At 45.3% G+C, this 20,688-nt stretch overlaps 3 protein-coding genes across 5 annotated transcripts; 1 reads left to right on the top strand and 2 right to left on the bottom strand.

Moving 5' to 3' along the window:
• Positions 1-89: 89 nt before the first annotated feature.
• cUnh6orf136 (chromosome Un C6orf136 homolog) lies at positions 90-7,628 on the bottom strand. 2 transcript variants are annotated; one of them, XM_084484925.1, is made up of 8 exons: positions 7,247-7,628; positions 5,734-5,972; positions 4,825-5,541; positions 4,530-4,618; positions 4,021-4,221; positions 3,300-3,369; positions 2,616-2,823; positions 90-489 (listed from the first exon to the last, which is right to left on the bottom strand). In XM_084484925.1, exons 2-7 carry the CDS (start codon positions 5,830-5,832, stop codon positions 2,680-2,682), a joined length of 1,320 nt encoding a protein of 439 aa, XP_084341051.1. In that variant the 5' UTR covers positions 5,833-5,972; positions 7,247-7,628; the 3' UTR covers positions 90-489; positions 2,616-2,679. The 2 variants fall into 2 exon arrangements, with proteins under 2 accessions (XP_084341051.1, XP_084341050.1); XM_084484924.1 differs by having other exon boundaries at positions 2,627-2,823.
• A 123-nt stretch (positions 7,629-7,751) lies between these two features.
• abcf1 (ATP-binding cassette, sub-family F (GCN20), member 1) lies at positions 7,752-18,018 on the top strand. Of its 2 annotated transcripts, XM_084484922.1 has the most exons (26): positions 7,752-7,901; positions 8,422-8,474; positions 8,576-8,650; positions 8,928-9,054; positions 9,177-9,214; positions 9,302-9,397; positions 9,893-9,952; positions 10,849-11,001; positions 11,750-11,890; positions 11,986-12,081; positions 12,636-12,758; positions 12,855-12,955; positions 13,064-13,149; positions 13,261-13,400; positions 13,812-13,960; positions 14,112-14,195; positions 14,502-14,626; positions 14,747-14,859; positions 15,372-15,546; positions 15,896-15,970; positions 16,050-16,120; positions 16,202-16,234; positions 16,984-17,152; positions 17,246-17,310; positions 17,399-17,471; positions 17,697-18,018. In XM_084484922.1, the coding sequence occupies exons 1-26, from the start codon at positions 7,841-7,843 to the stop codon at positions 17,867-17,869; spliced, it is 2,655 nt and encodes an 884-aa protein (XP_084341048.1). In that variant the 5' UTR covers positions 7,752-7,840; the 3' UTR covers positions 17,870-18,018. The 2 variants fall into 2 exon arrangements, with proteins under 2 accessions (XP_084341048.1, XP_084341049.1); XM_084484923.1 differs by lacking the exon at positions 9,893-9,952.
• A 144-nt stretch (positions 18,019-18,162) lies between these two features.
• On the bottom strand, positions 18,163-20,227 carry mrps18b (mitochondrial ribosomal protein S18B). The gene is made up of 7 exons (XM_084484926.1): positions 20,113-20,227; positions 19,711-19,873; positions 19,446-19,543; positions 19,286-19,354; positions 18,847-18,913; positions 18,707-18,766; positions 18,163-18,398 (listed from the first exon to the last, which is right to left on the bottom strand). The coding sequence occupies exons 1-7, from the start codon at positions 20,191-20,193 to the stop codon at positions 18,202-18,204; spliced, it is 735 nt and encodes a 244-aa protein (XP_084341052.1). The 5' UTR covers positions 20,194-20,227; the 3' UTR covers positions 18,163-18,201.
• Between the last annotated feature and the right edge of the window lie 461 nt (positions 20,228-20,688).

The raw sequence follows: 20,688 nt of genomic DNA, 5'->3' as shown, positions 1-20,688 counted from the left end.
TTCATGTTTCAGACCTATGCCTTATGAAGACATTGACTGCAGTCTCTCTTGTGATGATAAATTAAATGCAAAATGATTTGCTGCTAATTACATTAGAGATAATTGTGACACATCGTACACTTATCATAGTTAAACATTTATTCACACAACCAGGATTAACATAGGTCTCAATGCCTTGGCTAACATTACTCTGAGAACATGGATGGACTTCACAAACAGCATATTTACCGACATATTGCTATGAAAATATGGCATGCTTTGAAGCATTAACTACCAGGAGAACTGGCTTGTTTGAGTTTAAATACAGTGAAATAATGGTAATTTCTCCATTTCTATCAAGCATGTTTCACAAAAAACCTCATTGCGATGCAGCAAATAAAACGGTTATCTCTGGAATCACGTAGTGCCACATCCATGCTGCTGAGCAAGGGTCCAGCCCGGTCCTGGAGGAAGTCCTCTCCCCTTCTTCATCAGGGACCTGGCTCTCCACTTTGAAACATAAAGTGGGGCAGAGGTGAAAATCAAAGTTTCAGAAGTTTCACCTGAAAACATCAGACAACAAATGAGGACCGAACACGGATGGAAAATCTCTAAACTTGAAGTGCAAGTGCACCCCCTTCATGTGATGGAGCGTTTGCTCAAACTCAACCTCGGTATCACGCATGCGTGAGCTGCCAAATTGTCTGGCCCTGATGAATAGTAATAAACACAACCCACGGTTCCTGTTCAGTTTGATTAACAGGCTTGGCTCTGCTCTGGTCTCCCTGGAGCCTGTATAAGGCTGTTCTCCAGTCGCTGTGATACTGTTCCCACAAAACGTCACAATGTCCTTCCTGTCTTGAGGTTCCAGCCTGTGCCCTATTATCTACCACTCTCTCCCATCCGGTAGTACCTGACTGTTTTAAAGTTGCTAGTGTAAAGCCACCCCTCAAATGAACCTTCTCTCGAAACAGCCCAGTTACATCATTACAGACAACTCTCCAGGCCGCCCTTTTGATCAAACATCCTTCAAAGAATGGTTATGGACCAACCGTGCTTTACTAAGAGCGACCAATTCCATTCTTATGCATGGTGACAAAGAATATTATGGTAGTATTTTCCTTAATTTGGGTTGGATTCCATCGTTCGTATGACTTCCCTTGATAGGTTGGTCGACTTGCCTTTCTGCTACAGCGTTGCACTGGTTTGAACCTTTAAATCCTGCGTTTCTAATCACGAGTCCTCTTCCTGGACCGCTCTGCTCTTTGTACATGTTGCCTCAAGGTCATGGGTCCAGCACCTTCCACCACGTCTCACATGATGAGGCACAGACCTCTCTCTCTCTCTGCCAAACCCCGTAATCTGAGCCAGTCCCTCCCCGACCGCTCAGCCAACACCAAGGGTCGCTTGTCTTTTCATTTCCTCCACTTTAACTGAAAAAAGTGTTTTAATTGGACCAGATAACTTTACTGCAGCAGTTAATCCATTTCAGTCACAAATCAATTCTGCTGCTCAGAATAAAAGGTATCACCTTTGACCGTCATGTTACTAAACTCGTCAAGTCCAGTTAAGAATTCTGTTTTATCCCGTCTCCTACGGATCTTGAACTATTCATTCAGACACGTGCTCCTGTCTGTATCATTGTATTGCCTCTTCTCGTGCCTCGCCGCCAGGCTCCTAATGAGAACAGCCGGTCCCTCATTAGCCTGTTCCTTCATTCCTCCATGGGCTTCCTGTCCAATCAGAACAGACTGCTAGATCCTGTTGATTACACACCAGCATGCATGACCTCGCCCCCAGTAAACTCTGATCTCCTCGTTACTCAGTCCACTTCTGGACCACTCACATCCTCACATCTCAACCTCCCCTCCTCCCATCTCACCCTCCCCTCCTCCCATCTCAACCTCCTCCCCTTCTCCCATCTCAACCTCACCTCCTCCCATCTCAACCTCCCATCTGTCCCTTGCTCCCCCTACTAACCTAAAAGGTGTTTGTCCCCCCTGACCTGTTTTAGCCCTGATTGGCTGTATTTTTTAACTGATTTAAGCGACCATCTCTATAGGCCAGCCTCTCTGTAGATCTCCATCCCTGTCTTCTTCTTCTTCCATCTCTCATCATGCTGCGTTTTTTATTTAACAGCTTTTTTTTTTTTTTTTTTGACTTATATAGACTGGAGGCTTAATACAGCACAGCGACGGGGTCAGTCCAAAATACAACTGAACAAAGACCAAAAGTATACTTTAAATCCACCAATAAATGTGTGTGTGTGTTACAGTGAAAGGTGTAGCTGGGGCCTTTTGTCCATTGTCTGCACACAGATAATCCCAATGCAGAAGCTTCCTATTGTCTGATGGAGCTGGATCCGGTCGCACAGTCGCTGTTAGCGCTGTTAGGGGATATTGGTTTGGTTCTCTCTTTTAATGACCCCTGACCTCCAGCAGCTTGACCTCAGCCTCACCATGGCCTCTTAATGACCCCTGGGTCTCCCCTACAGCAGCCTGACCTCAGCCTCACCATGGCCTCTTAATGACCCCTGACCTCAGCCTCACCATGGCCTCTTAACCACCCCTGACCTCCAGCAGCTGACCTCAGCCTCACCATGGCCTCTTAACCACCCCTGACCTCCAGCAGCTGACCTCAGTCTCACCATGGCCTCCTCCTCCTCCTCCTCCTCCTCCTCCTCCTCTCCTCCTCCGGGGGTCAGTTCCGCCCCTGCCATCGGGACCGGAAGAAGAGCGGCAGCAGGTTGAGGGCGGGCCGGTGCTCCTGCAGCCCCAGGGCCACCAGGGCCCCCGCCAGCAGAGTGCTGAGCCTGGGCAGCAGCGGGGGCCGTGCCTCCATCACCTGGGGGTGGAACATTTATCCACTGTGAATGAATGAATGAACGCTCGTTACTTGGGAAGCTTGTCCCAAATAACCCAAAGGTTTGATGAGGTTTCAAAACAACGCCCATCTCTGTTATCTGCACTCGTAAAGGCATTTCGTCCCACTCAACAGGGTTGAGCAACGAAGGTTACTCAAATAGTGTCCTTTGTTCTCGGTCCCACTGGTAAATCATTGTTGGTCTGCTATAAATGCAATTCAAGTGTAACATGAAACTTTTTATATGCGATACTTAAACCTGCACTCAGAAACTATTCTACTGCTGCGATTAAATCAAATACTAAGTAAGGGAATAGGATGTCTCAAGAACTAAACAAGCCCATACACGAGTCAATCCCTCCAGGTCAGTCCTCCCATGAACACACAGGAACTCACGTTAATGTGGTGTACAATCTTATTGAGACAAACTCCCCGACGGCTAAATGATGTCAACATACCTTTTCAACCTTGTGACAGCGGATGAGTCCGTCGTGCCCAATGTAGAAAGTGGAGAATGCATCATATGACCTGCGTTTACATAATAGGAACAATTGTAAACCAGTGTACCCAATACCAGTGTATTGTGGACGTAAAGCCAATAGGCAAGAGGATGTGTCAAATGTGTGCTCCAGCCATCGTAAGGCTGTAAAGTAATGCATCTAGTTTCACTGTGATCATTGATTTATTATCTTTCTTAGAGACTTAATAGAACAAACACAGGTGTCGCTCAGACTCACAACACTAATTAAGGATCTGCCCCATTAAGACCAAGATCAATCGTAGATTGCATGTTGGCCTGGGGAAGCTGCTGTTATTTTCTTCAGCACAAGAGGTGTGATCAACGGGCGAGTTAAATTGACTGTGTACGCAATTGGCTGCTTGCTGTCGCTTCCCTGTCGTCATTGTGTTAAACCAGCCAACAGCGTGCCAGGGGGAAAAGCCAGCTTGGTGATTGGCTCCCGCAAAAACATATCGAAACTAGAAAGAAATCTATTGCTCTTCTCCAGACCCTTCTGCAGGGCGAACTCAAATCGCTGGCAGAATGGGCGGGGCTACCCAGTCTAGCCTCCTACCCTTTCCCTGGGAACTAAAAGGAGCAGAGCCATGATGAGGGTAATGACAGCGTCTGCGATGGACCTACGACCACTGTGAAAGGGCTCCGTTGTGCTTCATCCTCACCTGTACAGCGGGGACATGTCCTTCCAGTAGAAGTGGAGACACGCGCTGTGGAAGGGCAGTCCGTGGACCCTCCAGCGAGCCTTGATGGTGCCGTCCTCCATGTGCTTGGTCAGCTTCAGCACCTCCAGCCGGGCCTCTGCGTAGTACAACAGGCAGAGCGCCCGCCACAGGGAGAGGACCAGCTGGTACGGCAGGCGGCCTCTGCAGCCACAAACACAGACGCTGTTCTTAGTCACACCACTAGGGGGACGGGGGCTTCACCATAGGATCGGATATTATAAGGGATGAATTACAATGTGGACAATATGAGCTAAAATTATGGTGTTTTTCGTACACTACATCAATGATCACTCCCTAGCGCAAAACACAAGGCTATGATTGGTTTTATGATTCCCTAAAAATATTATTATTATCGACCTATAGCCTGATATGATCAGTCATTTTTTGGAAGGATTAATCAGAAATTAATCCTGAATTATGAGAATATAATAGAAGGTCGGTAAGTGTACCTGGTGTGGGCATTGGTTAGTCCGTTAATGAACTCTAGGTCGCTGGAATACATGGTGTAGTCATGGCCCTTCCGGAAGAAGTTTGGAAGCTGAAACACAAATCACCTCAATATTACATGGAATAGCTGCAAGAACATCCAACACTATCCACACTCACTCTAATAATACCTGCTCAACAACCCGACTCAACAAAGCCTCCAGTAGAATCCATACAAAAGTTTGTATTCTATGATATAATTGTTATAGCAACAGCAACAAATGTGTGTGCCATGCAAAGCATCCATGGCACTCTTACCTCTATTCTAAGTCTTTCATACATCAAGGCCAGCTTCTCCTCCTCCTCGCCCCCTTCCCCAGCCGCCTTCCCCTGGGCTCCCTCCTCCTCGCCGCCCAGGAAGGTGGACAGCGACAGAGGCTGCTCCAGGGGCCTCCCCTCCAGTCCGACCGCCTGCCTGCGTTTCAACCTGGCGGCCGTGGCCGAGCTGGCCACCGCCGCCGGGTCCGTCCCCGGGCAGTGGAAGCAGTAATACACAGACCCGTGCACAAATGGCGCCGGACACTTCTCCATCCGGAAGAGGTTCCGGAAGGTGCTGTGCTCCCGCTCGGGGGCGCTGGCCCTGTCCTTGTTCCTGGCCGCTCCCCCCGCCCTCGTCACCAGGCTGATGTCGTCCTCGCGGCGGCCGTCCACCGTGGTCAGCGTGAAGGGGAGCTCCGTGGGTCTGGGGGCCCCCGTCGTGAGCAGCTCCCCCAGCCTGGCCTGTCCGAACAGGGGGATCTCCACCAGGGTGGGCTGGCCGCCGGGCTCCCGCGCTCGCACCAGGACACACACGCTGAGCGAGTCCTCCCACTCTACCTCCAGGCAGCCCGTCTTGTGGGGCTGGCAGGCCGGGAGGATCGGGCTGGGGAGGACCGGCTGCTTGACGGCCTGGTACCTCAGACCGTGTGGGGGAGAGAGGGCCCGCGACGCACTGTTCAGGGGCCGGGTCTGTCCAGCCCACTGCCACACCACCGCCTAGGGACAATCAAAACACAGTGGCTACAAGGTATACTTCAAAATGTGCATTTTTTAATTTCTAAAATGAAAAAAAAGTCATACGTATAGTATTACATGTATCAGCAATTCTTATCATGTATTCTGTAAAGCCAAGCACTATTATGAGAACACAAAAACAAAACAAATAGTCAGTTCTATGAACTGGCGTACCTGGGGAAGGCTGCACTGCCGACTCGTGATGGGCTGTCGGGGGCCATTGCTCCGGACACAACCCACCCAGAAGGCGGTGCCCCCTCTGCACACAGCCATTCAGGACAGGGGCAGAGGCTACCTCGATTAGCAATGGAACATCACCGCCACACAAAGCAGCCGGACCACCTAGGAGAGGAGTGTGTGGTTCTTGTTGGATACTACTACTGGCAACGCATCAATCGGACTGGACTGGGGACCTGGGATGTCACAAATGAGAAACATAGAAAACACTAAATAGATGGCACATCCCTACCGTGGTCAATAACATCCTTGTAATGTACTCTGTGCAACTGGAGACCATTTAGAACTCTTTTCTCTGTCTTACTTTGACGGTTTCGTTTCTCCTGCATGCATTTATTTCTTTAGAACTACTCATTTTTGTTCACCTGGAATATGTATTATATTATTGTTGAATAGAAAATCTGGCATCGGTATTTGTGAAAATACTGAATTGCACAACTATTCAGTTGTCCAGAGTGTTCTGCTTAATTTAACGTTTTTGCATTGGAGTGGAGGTTTTCAACCGCCGCAAATCATGCCAGTAGCACATGACAAGCAGAACGTGAATGGCAACGCAGGACCACAAGCTCATAATCAATGAGCCAAACCCACAGTGAACCACACAACCCTACGCTACAAGGTTTTACACATGATAACACCGCTAAAAGCCATTCCATGACCTCCTCCCAACTGGATTCACTCAACATTAGCAGTACCACGGTCGTTGACAATGACAACTCGGTCGGATGTGGCTTTGAGATGCTTCACAGGCAGGATGCGTTATTAGCATTAACGTTAGTGATTATTGAAATGAAATTACAAAACAAGGATTAAAATACTGCCACGAAATTCAACCAGTGCATCCACTGGATTGATCGCCAGAGGAGGAGAGATATCTCTGCACTGCGATAGTTGTGGATGTTCCCTCAGTGCAGTCTGAGTGACAGGGGATCTCCAGAAACAGCTGACCGAAAGATGACAGGTCTCACATGTTATTAGCAGACCAGTGGCACTGGCTTAAGGTCTCACATGTTGTTAGCAGACCAGTAACACAGTGGACCTCCAGAAATAGCTGACCGTAAGAGGACAGGTCTCACATTTTGTTAGCAGACCAGTGACACTGGCTTAAGGTCTCATATGTTGTTAGCAGACCAGTAACACCGGCTAAAGGTCTCACATGTTGCTAGCAGACCAGTGACACAGGCTAAAGGTCTCACATGTTGCTAGCAGACCAGTAACACAGGCTAAAGGTCTCACATGTTGTTTGCAGACCAGTAACACAGGCTTAATGTCTCACATGTTGTTAGCAGACCAGTGACACAGGCTAAGCTAGCACAAGTTCCCTAGGAAAGCTAGCACACACAATGTCATGTCCCCTTCAGAAATGTTTTGCAACACAACGATGCTACAATCATGGCAATAATGACAGGAAAGCATGGCTAAGGTTGTAGGTATGTTTGCGTATACCCACATTAAGTTGACAGATGTCATTCCCCTCCTCAGTGCCCTTGTCCAGGTCCACACGCCTCACGTTACCGGAGCGCAGGTTTCCCCCAACACCGCCCGACTCAAACACGCAATATGATGAATTAGACGCAAATGTAAACACGGACTTTCTTGTGACCTTAAAATTATCACGCTGCTTGAAGTGACGTTACATCTGGGAGCGACTCCCTTTTAAGAACAGAAATGTGAACCATTCGCCGGGGTCACGTCCCCAGAAGAACCAGAAGCGCCACAACAGCGTACCCTAAAACGGATTAAATCTACCTTACTTTACTTTATATGTACAATTTTTTGTTGTAAATCGACCGAGGTGGTCTAGCTAGCTCGGTCATGTCATATAGTTAGTTCCATGGTAAATAATATCTATCGGGTGTAATAGACTCATGACCCCTCTGGGCGGCGCTGCGCAGGCTACCGGCGCATGGATGAGGCGACCAATCAGAGCCGCCGCTGGCTGCGCGTCATCAGCGGGGACCAGGCCGCATGACATGTGAGGCTACTGAGCTGCCTGCTGCAACGGTCTATAACACACACATACTGGCCTCTCAAAGACACCACCATGCCCAAAAAATCGAAAGAAGAGCCGATGTGGGAAGGGGAAGAGGCCCCATCCGTGGCAGGCAAGCGAGATTACAACTTTATTAAAATGCCATGTCTAGCTTGACTCCTACAATGCTAACATGTTTCAGTTTCTGAACGTATGCTAATCGCTAGCAAGTATCTTCCTAGATGAGGTCCTAGATGAGACCTGATTATAAAAAGAGTAATTTTGACAGTTTTCACTGAGGAAGATTATAACGATGTATATTAATAAGCTGACCTATATAGCCATCTCTACTAGCAGAGGCGTTTGTCTATTCAGGGGGAGCTGATGCAATGGCATTGTGTTCATTGTAATGAGTGTATGACAATTCTATCTGGAGCTGTCTCCTGTGAAATTACTCCAGCAACAGGTTTTCTTCATTCGACCTAGTCAGTTTAGTCTTAAGGTCGAACATGACTTTAATAGTTGCCTATGTGATTTGTAACGCTTAGTGTTTGGACTGATCTGGTTGTGGGTGGTTGTTGCTATTGTGTTATCTGTGCCTCCATCGCCAACCACCACTAACGTGAAGCCTACGCTTGCTTTTGGTCTTTTAGTCCCAGAGAAGACTGTGAAGAAAGGGAAGAAGGACAAAAAAGGGAAGAAGAGTGTAAGTTCAAACCTGAAATTGTTCATCCAATGTGTATATTTACTCATTAGTTGTTGCGTTGACCTGTGTGTCATCTGTCTATTTGAATGTGCTTCGTCCAGTTCTTTGAGGACCTCGCCACAGACGGCAAAGTGGAAGCAGAGGAGCCGGCTGTGAAGGAGACACAGGGGAAACAGGTACTGCTCTGGCCATTGCCCCCCGACCACTGGGAGACTGAGCCACTTTAACCCAAGCTTTACATCCGCTGAGACCGTGTGACGGTCATGTTTTCTACTCTCAAATAGCCAGAGTTCTATGTAGACACTCACTTAAGTGTTAAGTGTAAGCCAGTTATTGAAATTCTTTCAAATGTGACTTTGTATCAAAAAACTTTCAAGCTAGGAATGAAAATGTTACTGTGATTATGAGAAATATAAATGAGAAGAGAATTGACCTGCCTCGTTTGAACCTCAGAAAAAGAAGAAAGACCGCCGGAAAGGGCGAGCCGGTGACGACGATGACGATGATGACGAGCAGATCATGCAGCGGCTGAAGAAGCTGTCGGTGCAGCCGAGCGACGAGGACGATGAAGATGAACCAGGTCCGTTTGACTGTTGGCCCTCTCCGAGTATCATTAGGACAATCTGTTTCACCTTCTTAAATGGGTTTCTTTACCAGTGCTAGCTAGCTAACTAGCACGGATTGTTGTTGTTTTCCCTACAGTGGTTGTTCCAAGTAAGAAAGGAGGCAGAAAAAATAAGGTGCGTTGCAATTTTTCCCCATTGGGAAGTTTATTGTTGCATCTCTTTCCTCCCAAAGTATGTTAAAAGCTTGTGCTTGGCTTGCAGGGGGGGAACATCTTTGCTGCCCTCAGCCAGGGCGGGAGTGACGACGAGGAGGGCGGAGGAGAGGACCAGGAGTCTGAGGACATGCCCTCAGCCAAGGTGATCTTTTAACTTATACAAAGGCATACATTGAAAATGTTTTTTTTTTTTTTTTTTTGAGCTGGGCAATATTTATCAAATAGCACTATTTTAATCTCACTATTTTATATTTCATTCTCCATTGCTTGTTTAAGTGACCTTAAAAATACCACTTTATTTAATGATTGGTTCTTTGTTGGAGTGCTGAACGTATCGTCTTTGTTTTCTGGTACGGTGTGTGCTGCCTATTAACTGTTGTCAGGGTATTCTTTATCCGGTATTTGCATTATTCCGATGATTGTAAAACAGCCGAGTCTGTAATCTGTCGTGCCGCAGCCCAATCAACACTGCAAAAGGTTGCGTGTGTGCTTCATCATTGTTTATTATTTAGGCCAAATGGCTACAGAAGATATCTACCCTTCCACACTGATCTCTGAAGGCACTACAACGAATCTGTGTCTCAAAAGAACACCCGGCCTATTTCTGTGTGTGTATGTATGTGCACTTTTGATACAGGAGGTTGAGGTGGTTTCTAAAGGAAAGAAAAGAGATAAACTTAAGTCAAAGAAGGTTAAGGTGGGTGATGTGAAACGTTCCCGTCTCCTCGTGCCGTTGTTTTCTTGGACACATCATCATCATCATTGTCATCCTTCCTTTCTACCCTGTGTTTCCCCTCCATGCATCCAGCAGTGGGCCACCATCACTGCTGGCACCATTGGAATTATATTGGGAGCCCCAAATGCCATTGGTTTTATTTGAAACATGTATACTGTAGGTTCCCCCTACTGCATCCCCCTTAATTGCTGGATTATCATTGGAGAAACACTGGGAAGATACTGACATGACACTTGTGTTCGGCTGTAGGAGATTAACACCCGCATGATGATACTAGGTGTAGGTGGCACTAGCTCATGAATGACTTTAGATTAAATGCAGTACAAAGAGAAACGGTAACACAAACTTTATGATATGAAATGCATATTTGATTCTCTGGAACAGAAGCATGGTATTAAGAAACAAAGCGTTGCTTTGTCGTTAACTATACCTTGGTTAACGATAATGTCAAAGAATGGAGCTCACGCACATGGTGCACAAGCATGCTATCTGTTGTTATGTTGGCATGCCATTGTATGTGGCCATGTTAGCTGGCCAGCATGTTTCAGAGCCCTCCTGGAATCCGTGATCACACTAACCCTCTGTTTTAACACTAAAACCGCTGTTGAAGACTAAACCTTGTGATGTTTTAACACTAACATTTTGTCACACAGCCACGTCGTTATTTGTGTATTTATGTATTTCAATTTGTATGATTTTTTTTTTTTTTTTTTTTTTTTCTTCTGTATGTAACTCTGAAAGTTTCTTAATTGTCAAGTGACATTCATTTCATTTGGATGAAACTACCCTGATTGGGTGTTTATTTAACTGAGTCTGACCTGCTGCTCACACCGTCCTTGTTTACATGAAAATTATAGGATGTATCCGAGGACGATGACGAAGAAGAGAAAAAGGATGAAGATGAGAAACCTGTGCTGAAAAATAAGAAGCCTGAAGCTAAGAAGCCTGAAGCTAAGAAGCCTGAAGCTAAGAAAGCTGAAGCTAAGCAGCCTGAGGCAAAACAGCCCAAGGTAAGAGTGGCAGTTTGGTTTTATGCAACTTGTATTCAAATATATTACATATTTCTATTTATTTATGTATTTTGGCAAAGTTTTGAAGCAGGATAATATATAATTAAATGATTAAAAATAAAGTCTTTGCCGTTGCATTGTTGTTGACACTGAAATGGGTTTTGTTCACCAACACCGAGTGGCTGGCCCCGGTAGGCCGAGTTCAATAATGACCGCCCGCTCTAAACGTCCCAACACCAAAACTGAAAGTGGCATTTATAGCAGCATACTGCTACTGTGGTTGTGCATCAAAACAATCACACATCTTAAGTTATAATGGAGTTTAATATCCATTATCTTTCCAACTTTCCAATTTTTTTAATACTTCAGACATTGATGCTGCGATTTACAGCGAGCTGAAGCAGGAAACTAAAGACTCGATCACCGGTATGAGTCTGTGTCTAGCGGTGTATATCTGCCCAGGAGACTGTCAGGCAGCAGCACCGCTCTCTATAGAGCCATTGTTTGGTCAATATTTCTGGACGAGGCAAATTACAAAGTGCCCAGCCCTTAACAATAGCCTAACTAAAACGCCATTAATCCAGACAAGTCTTGTGTTGAACAATGTCCGCTGTTCAGAAGTCTATCCCGCTAGCTCTAAAACAGTAAAAAAAAAAAAACTGGTAACGGTGTGGGTGTAACGCATATAGACCGTATATAATACAGGCTAAACTTACTTTCCTTATGTGTACATTGGTGGAATCTATAGCCCGTGGAGAAAGAAGAGGAGAAGCAAAAGAAAGGCAAGAAAGACCCGCCGAAGAAGGAAAAACACGTTGAGTGGAAGCAAAGTGAGGAGGAGGAAGATGACGACGACGACGATGACAGTGACGGAGATGACATGATGAAGGTAGGATCCGTTTTTTTCATTATAAATAGAAATGTTCTTGTTTTTTTTGGGGTTTTGGCCATGACAACTAATTATGTGTTTGTTTCTATCTGAAGTGTGCCGAAGACGTTATAGCCGAGCAGGCGAAGAAGGATGAAGACGACCCATTTGCTAATCTCAGCAAGAAGGAGAAGAAGAAGAAAAAGAAGATGGTAAGAGTTTGTTTATGTCTTACGGTGTACAACAAGGATTTCGACCAGTGTGCCAAAGATCATCAGAATTGACTTGGAAGTTAGTCTCACAAATCAGACTCGAGATTAATGTCTTAAGTCTGAGGCAGACCAGATTAAATTTGGGTGAAAAGGGGGTTCAACTTTCTTTTGATTCATGGTTGAAGTGTAGCTGGAGGCCGGAATCTTAAGTGTGTAATAAGCGTACACAAATTTCAAATCAACACATTGTAGACTGGCCACTCAAGAAAAGGGCAAAAGAGCTTTCCTTGGTTGAGTATCCTCCCCTTGCAGATATGGTTCCCAGGCTCTGTGTCGACTGGCCCCAGAAGTTCTGCTCTAACATAGGACGGCTGAAGTATGCTTTGACTTTGAGAAAGTAAAAATTCCATTGCACTGCGATTTGTGCTCCTTTAGTATTTGAGGTGTTTCACTGAATGATGTATTCTCTTGTTGCATGACGAATACAAAATGTAAAGGAATCACTCAAAGTGGAGCATTTTCCTCGTGCTAAATATCCTCACGGCTGATTTCAGATGGAGTATGAGCGGCAGGTGGCTAGCGTGCGTGCTAAAAGCGCCATAGAGGGAGACTTCTCGGTGTCACAGGCCGAGATGTCATCAAGACAGGCCATGCTGGAGAACGCCTCGGATATCAAGGTAACTCTCCTCACACTGTATATGTAGAAGGCGTTGGCGGGGGCTGTTTTACAAAGGGAAAATGACATAAGTGGTGGTTTTATTGATCTTCCTCAGCTGGAGAGGTTCAGCATATCTGCTCATGGAAAAGAGCTGTTTGTCAACGCTGACCTCCTGATCGTCGCTGGACGAAGATATGGCTTGGTTGGACCAAACGGGTAAATGTTCTCATCCAGGGACTTTAAACATCCGTCTTTTCATTGGTGACGCACAACTTGGTCTTGAGTGTTTTTTTCCTCTCTTTTTCTCTCCCCTTCTTTCAACAGAAAAGGAAAGACCACATTGCTGAAGCATATCGCCAACAGAGCGCTGAGCATTCCCCCCAACATTGACTGTTTGCTGTGTGAACAAGGTGAGCTCACCCTTCAAACGCTTAAAGCTTGCTCCTGAACTCCACCGCCGCTGCCCTGCCCTGTGGTCGGGTCCCCTTCCCTTAAAGCTCCGCCCCTGTGTGGTGTTGCAGAGGTGGTGGCGGACGACACGCCGGCCGTGCAGGCGGTGCTGAAGGCGGACACGCGCCGCCTGAAGCTGCTGGACGAGGAGCGCATGCTGCAGGCCCTGCTGGAGAAGGGGGAGGACAGCGTCACCGAGCGGCTGGACAAGGTGGGTCCCCAGAGGCCCCTGAGGCCACACCTACCCCCCCGCTTGTTGACGGGTTTTTCCACAGTCACGCGACGAATGACGTGTCTTGTGGATTGCGTATTATGTTGCGAAGGATTCCATTTCTCATGCCATTTTTTTTTTGAATTAGTCCAGACCTTACAGGGAGTACTAGTAGAGTTAAGATTGTGCGGTTAACATTATAATGTTTCACTTTGTTGTGTCCTTGGTTACATTTGGTTAGTTCTGTCTGCAATTTAGCCTTTAATTAAAATAAAATGAAAAATGTATTAAAAAAAGGGGAAGGGACAAATGATCAGTCATTTTACGATCTAGTGGTGCCCAGTAGTGCCCAGACCCAGTACTGCAGTCTTTATGTTCCCAGCACATGCACTGACACTGGGTCACCTCTAGGTCTACGAAGAGCTGCGGGCCATCGGAGCAGCGGCGGCCGAGGCCAGAGCCCGCAGGATCCTGGCTGGTCTGTCCTTCACCCCCGAGATGCAGAACCGGCCCACCAAGAAATTCTCCGGGGGCTGGAGAATGAGAGTGTCCCTTGCAAGGTGTGTGTGTGTGTGTGTGTGTGTGTGTGTGTGTGTGTGTGTGTGTGTGTGTGTGTGTGTGTGTGTGTGTGTGTGTGTGTGTGTACACACAGAGAAATGGTTAGTTGTCCCTTATCACAGCAGTGATGTGGTGTATTGATCCGTTTCCCAGGGCCTTGTTTATGGAGCCCACTCTGCTGATGCTGGATGAGCCCACCAACCACCTGGATCTGAACGCCGTCATCTGGCTCAACAAGTACGCCACTACACTCTTTAAGATCACCCTTTAACCTGCTTTTAATTAAATCAATTTATTTAAGAAGCATTTTGTCAATACTCTAAATAAAAAATTAAATATTTGGTATCTGTGGCTGTTGCAGGACTTTAATAAGCCTGTCCAATCATTTAATTTGGCATGAATTAAACAATTAGATGGTCCATCTGTCGGTCTACCTTTCTCCAAACGTCCTACCCTACTTTAAGCAGTCCTGTTATCTGGTTTATACTTATCATCTTGCCTTGGTGTTTCTATTATTTATTTTTTGTTTATTTGTATTTAAAGCTACCTACAAGGCTGGAAGAAGACTCTTCTTATAGTTTCCCACGACCAGAGTTTCCTTGATGATGTATGTACAGACATCGTCCACCTGGACTACCAGAAGCTCTTCTACTACCGGGGCAACTACTGTAAGTCTCCATCTATAACTTCATGTTTCTCATTGCTCCAGAATATCTCTCTCCATATCTTGAATTCAACATGATGTCTCCAAATTGTTCCAACTTTTTTTTTTCCAACCGTCTTTTAAGTGACCTTCAAGAAGATGTACGTGCAGAAACAGAAAGAGCTCCAGAAGCAGTATGACAAGCAGGAGAAGAAGCTCAAGGACCTAAAGGCGGGTGGAAAGTCCACCAAGCAGGCCGTAAGTGTCGCTCACTCACACCCAAGGACCCGCCTTCCATCTGGGCTCCCCTCCTTGCTCATGGTCCAGGCTCCAACCCGTTTCAGGGACCAAAACTAGAGACTGCCCTTGGTCATATGAACCGTTCCAGAACAGAACCGTGGATTTGCTTTCTCTGAATACGGTCAATAATGTTTATTGGTTTTCGTGCAACTTCCTATTTAACAGTGTTTTACCTTCTACGGGTCCGTCACACATGACACTGCCGTCTGTAACCCTAAATGAGGTTACTACAGGTACATGAGGGTAAAAAGTACTCTTGTATACCAATCTTTGATCATCACAAATCAGACCAAAAAAATTATATGTAAAAGCAAAATTATAACACAACACTGCACTAGCTGATGTTGAAGTTTTCTGTCTTTCAAACTGTTTTAGGAACCTTGTTTTGGGGCTAAACGCAAAAACAGAAATGATAAAGTGGTTCAGTCCGGCAAGAAGTTATTGAAAAAGGTTTTTCTTTCGGAGAGCAGGAGAAGCAGACCAAGGAGGCTTTGACCAGGAAACAGGCCAAGGGCAAGAAGAAGGGAGGTGTGGAGGAGGAGAGCAAGGAGAGCACGGAGCTGCTGAAGAGACCCAAGGAGTACACAGTCAAGTTCACCTTCCCCAACCCCCCCCCTCTCTCACCGCCCATCCTGGGACTGCACAGTAAGCAACGGGTCGCTCCACTTCCAGACAGGAACAAAACACACAGTGATAGATCAGCTTTTGGAACCAGTTTCGGTCTGGCTCACACCTGACCCTCAGGATTAAAGGCTTTTAGAATGTGTCTTCTGATAAATTAGCATATAATTGTTTGATTGGATCACACCAATCAACCACGTTGCAACTCTTACCAGGTCTGTCCTCCCAAGATGGGGAGGGGAAAGAGAATTCAACATTAATAACATTAAAACATTAATTAAGCCCATAAATTGTATGGCATAAATTGTTGAATGGACAAATAATGAGACTGGCTGAAATGGTGACCAACTACTTTTATTTTTTGCCAACACAGGTGTTGATTTTGGCTACGACGGCCAGAAGCCTCTGTTCAAGAACGTAGAATTTGGAATTGACATGGAGTCGAGAAGTAAGTACATGCTGTAATCTCGTTGTAGCCTGAAATGGGTTTTCCACCACTTCATTAAAACGTTAATCTGCTTTTTCAGTTTGCATTGTTGGGCCCAACGGCGTTGGAAAGAGTACCCTGTTGTTGCTCCTCACTGGGCGATTAAATCCAGTAAGTGTGAAACATTTCCACAATACTTTAAACTTGTTTACTGTGTTGATTTGCAAGTGACTGAACTTATTTCTCTTTCAGGGCAAAGGTGAAATGAGAAAGAATCATCGACTGGTGAGTCACACATTTGAAACCTGTGTTTATTTAATATCCATTATAATAAAAAAAATTATTGCACACCCTGCATTCCATTTAATATAGTTTAATACTGTACGTTCCCATGCAAAATTGTGAAACGGTTAAGGTCGTTAACACATTTTGAGGGAGTAACATTTGATCCCTTTAAACATGCCACTTGGATAACTAAGTTTCTGTCAGTTTCAGCGGGGAGGGTTAATTCCGTGGATGCACCAATCGTCAGATATTTACGTTACACCCACCAGTGAATACATGCATATACATTAACCTTAATCAAATAAACAAAAGGCTATCTAAAGCAGAGAGCAAACCCGCAATAAGTCGCTCAAGAGCTGTTACCTGACTTGGTATCGCATCTTTTTGGCCTGCCTTAACAGTAAACCGTGCTTCACCCAATCAGGACTGTGGATTGTGCGATTCATTCCATGCTTCAGATCTGGCACCTGCCTTGTGCTTGTACCAAATGACAAACACTGGACCATTTCCACTCGGGGCACTGATTTGGAAGTTTGACTGTCCCGACGTGACTTTATACTAGCCCCGGGCAATCAGGCACCCCTTATTATCGAACCCCACCTATGCTGGTCGTAAATAGTTAACCCATGCTAACCCATGCTAATAGCTAACCCATGAAACAACAAACCCAAGCTCAATATCCATGGATTCATGAGTGGAGGGTGTCGGGACAACCTCTTCCACACTAAAACCTTTTCTACTCTGCACAGAAAGTGGGCTTCTTCAACCAGCAGTACGCCGACCAGTTGAACATGGACGAGGCTGCGACGGAGTACCTGATGAGGAACTTCAACCTCCCCTACCAGGACAGCAGGAAGTGCCTGGGGCGTTTTGGTCTGGAGAGCCACGCCCACACCATCCAGATATCCAAACTCTCAGGTACTCCCTTCTTAAGTGACGGATAGAACGAGGCCCCAATTTCACACGTTTGCATCAGTGTTGTCTCTATTTCACACTGCGCTCCCCCTTCAGGTGGTCAGAAGGCCAGAGTCGTGTTTGCAGAGCTCTCGTGTCGCCAGCCTGATGTTCTCATTTTGGTACGTTGGTCCTCTGGACTGTATCTGTCTGTACTGAGTGGGTATGCCTGAATGATGATTTAACTTCCTTTTATTTTCTTGTTGATAGGATGAACCTACTAACAATCTGGACATTGAGTCGATTGATGCTTTGTCAGAGGCCATCAACGAGTACAAAGGAGGTAGGATCACTCGTACAGCCCGTAAAATATATATGTGTAATCATTCGATTCTTGTTTAATACTGTCCGCTCAAAAAAAACACTGCATTGCAGAGCCGCAAGTCAGAAATACCCTTCTTGTAGCGGTCCTATAATCCAGCTCACTTTAAACGTTGTAGCTAGAGAATCTATGTAGCTTTTTTCTACCATACCCTTGGATTAAAGTCATTGCTTTCTTCCTGTCCAGCCGTGATCATCGTGAGCCACGACGCCAGGCTCATCACAGAGACCCAGTGCCAGCTGTGGGTGGTGGAGGACAGTGCCGTCAACCAGATCGACGGAGACTTTGAGGACTACAAGCGTGAAGTGTTGGAGTCGTTGGGAGAGACCCTGGTCCACAAGATCAAGGAGAAAGAGTGACATGGCTCTACACACAGAACTGGCCAGGCATATGAAGAGCAGCGCTGTATTGCCATAGCACTCTATGTACTCTTAGTGCCCCGTCTTGAAGGGGTTTGCATGTTTTACCAAGGGACAATGAATCTGAATAAAACCTAAATTGAACATCACATGACTAGTTAACCAAGCAAGTGTTTAACAGCAAGAACGTAAACCAATGAGAATTCAACATTTTATTTTACATTTTTTTGTAAATCATGTTATGGAGAAATGGAATTAGAAAGTACAATTAATTTCCACATCACTCAAACCATATGTATATAGTCTCATACATTTCAGATTTTTCCTACCCACTATTTGAGATAGGCCTTGTATATTTTCTTCACTTTAGCAACTTCTTTTGCGTCAGGCACCATCTTGCCATACCATGTGTACCACGGCTCTCCAGAAGTTAGACATGTGGGAGTTGGTGTTGAACCCACTGCATCATGGGAATTGGAAAAGTCTTCCGCCAAGAATTCCACATGGGGTATTTGGAATGGTAGCAAACCTGTGGTAATTAACAAGAAAGGGATATGGCTGACATCTCCCATATATTTTCTCGCAAACAAGGGTAGTCTGTCTTGCTAAAATTAATAAATACTGTAATGGAGGAATAAGCCAATTGGGTATTTTCTATTCACAAGACTGGTTATACTTGAGTTTCACAGAGGAACAGATTTATATCAGCCTCATCATTGAAGTAATGGTATGCAGCAAGTGAGAAGAGTCGGGCTGTATTATCATACACCAAGCTAGCCATACGGACAGTTAACCCACGCATTCCAATCATAATAAAAATGCATTACTTCAACCTACCATGGTCTCTTGCCATGTTGACTGCCTCATTAAGCACCTTCTGCTGTTTCATACATACACCTAGGGGGATACAAGAATGATCAGGAAATGGGATCCCTCGAAGTTGAAGGACACAAACAATATTAAGAACAGTGGCTTACCGGTTCGAGTGGGATCATATACTTTCCCGGTGTAGGGGTTTATGAACTGCTGCAACAACTTTACATTCTGTGAAAACAAGTACATTTAAAAGGCGAAAGTTTGGAGGGAGACTCATCCACATTAGTTCAATTAATCAATCACTATTATTAATTGCTTAATACACCCCAAATGTATTTACATTTTCTTCTAAAACAAAAAGCACATATATTCACTATTATGTTGAATAAAAGGGACCTTGTCCACTCAATTCAGCTCCACTATGCAACAGGACCTACAACAGGGCTTGTGATGTCCCATTGAAATGACGATACAAAGGGGTCCGCCAAGGGAACCCTATTGGGTATCCATTTTCTGTCGCAATGGACATGCATAAATCATACAACAAAATCTAAAAACAAATAAAATAAAAAGAGTCAAAGACATGATCTTGCAACTGACCTGATGGTTAATGATGACATTGTGGTCGCGACAAATGGGACATGGGTTTCCACATATCTTGTCTCCCCTCTGACATAAAACAAACCAGTTGATTAATACTTGACAGATGGTTAGATCTTCCTTAATGACAACATATCCAAACTTTATTTAAAACACTTGCAATGCAGGTCTTGCGCGTTTTCTGTGGGGGTATGCCTCCTTTGTGGTTCCTCCTGTAATCCGCCCACACCGGATCTTTTCCATAACGCTCAATGTACTCTGTGGGGAAAACACATCAATCAAATCAGGTCATACATATATGGCCTGTTAAACCCTTTGAGACTATACCGATGATTAAGGGCTATACAAATACAATCAAATTGAATTGAAATAAGAAAGGGAGGGTGCAAGAGGAAAGAAATATCCGCGTATTACAATGTGCAAACCTTCGCTTTCCAGGTAATCCCAAGGGTTATCCTTGTAGCGTACAACAGCCTCGTTTGGGCTGTCATCCTTGACGGGCAGCGCCGTGCAGAACGAGCGTCGTCCCAGCAGCTGCACCGCTGGACCGCTCCGAGCCCACAGCGTGATCAGTCTCTGGGAACATGGCTGGAAAGGACGACAGACGTCTTAGGGACATCATTCAAAATACTAGACACCACCATTCATTCATCCCTACTGGAATACCGGTTGACCAAACTTCAGAGCAACATCAAGGACCGCTGGCCTATCCAATGTCAGCCGTCTTCCGTACAACAGCTTCACAGGCATACACGGGTCCCAATCACTCATATATGTTCAGCACATTGCATCATAATAGCGTATAGCATCATAAACTATCACAATACCTTATGTATTACTAGTGACCGCAAAACCGGAGTAGATATGCGACACAAAATCTTGGTAATGCCTTGTATGGGTGCCGCCATGTTGTTCCCGTGTATTCCTTAACGTGTTTCTTCCTCTTTCATTTGGCCTGTCGCCCTTAACGCGTTACGGGGTGCTACTGCCGCCTACCGTCCGCCCAGGGGACGTTTCTCACCCGGTCCTTCTCTTGTTCGATTCAAGTCTCTAAAATGTGTTACTGCTCCCTAGTGTCGAGTGTGAGCAATACAATACTTGACGCTATGTTTTATTTTATTGTTTACGTTTAGAAACGTTATATACTATAATGTAATTATGATAATACGACTATTACTACTACTAATAATAATATTACCATATTATTCACTATACATTATTCGACTGTTATAATTTCGGCCAAATCGTGTTAAAATAAAATACGTTTATTATTTTAATAAATATTGCATAGTAAATAAGTTTGTGCTGCATTTTTTTTTAAATCACTTTATGAAACACAGGAGGGTTTTCTCAATAAATTCGACTATACATTCTCTAAGCTTGCAATGGCGACTTGTTGTTTT

The sequence above is a fragment of the Micromesistius poutassou genome (genome assembly GCF_964030765.1).
Source record: "Micromesistius poutassou genome assembly, chromosome: 20".
In the NCBI taxonomy this organism is placed as follows: Eukaryota; Metazoa; Chordata; class Actinopteri; order Gadiformes; family Gadidae; genus Micromesistius; species Micromesistius poutassou.
This window is presented reverse-complemented; position numbering and strand designations above follow the sequence as displayed.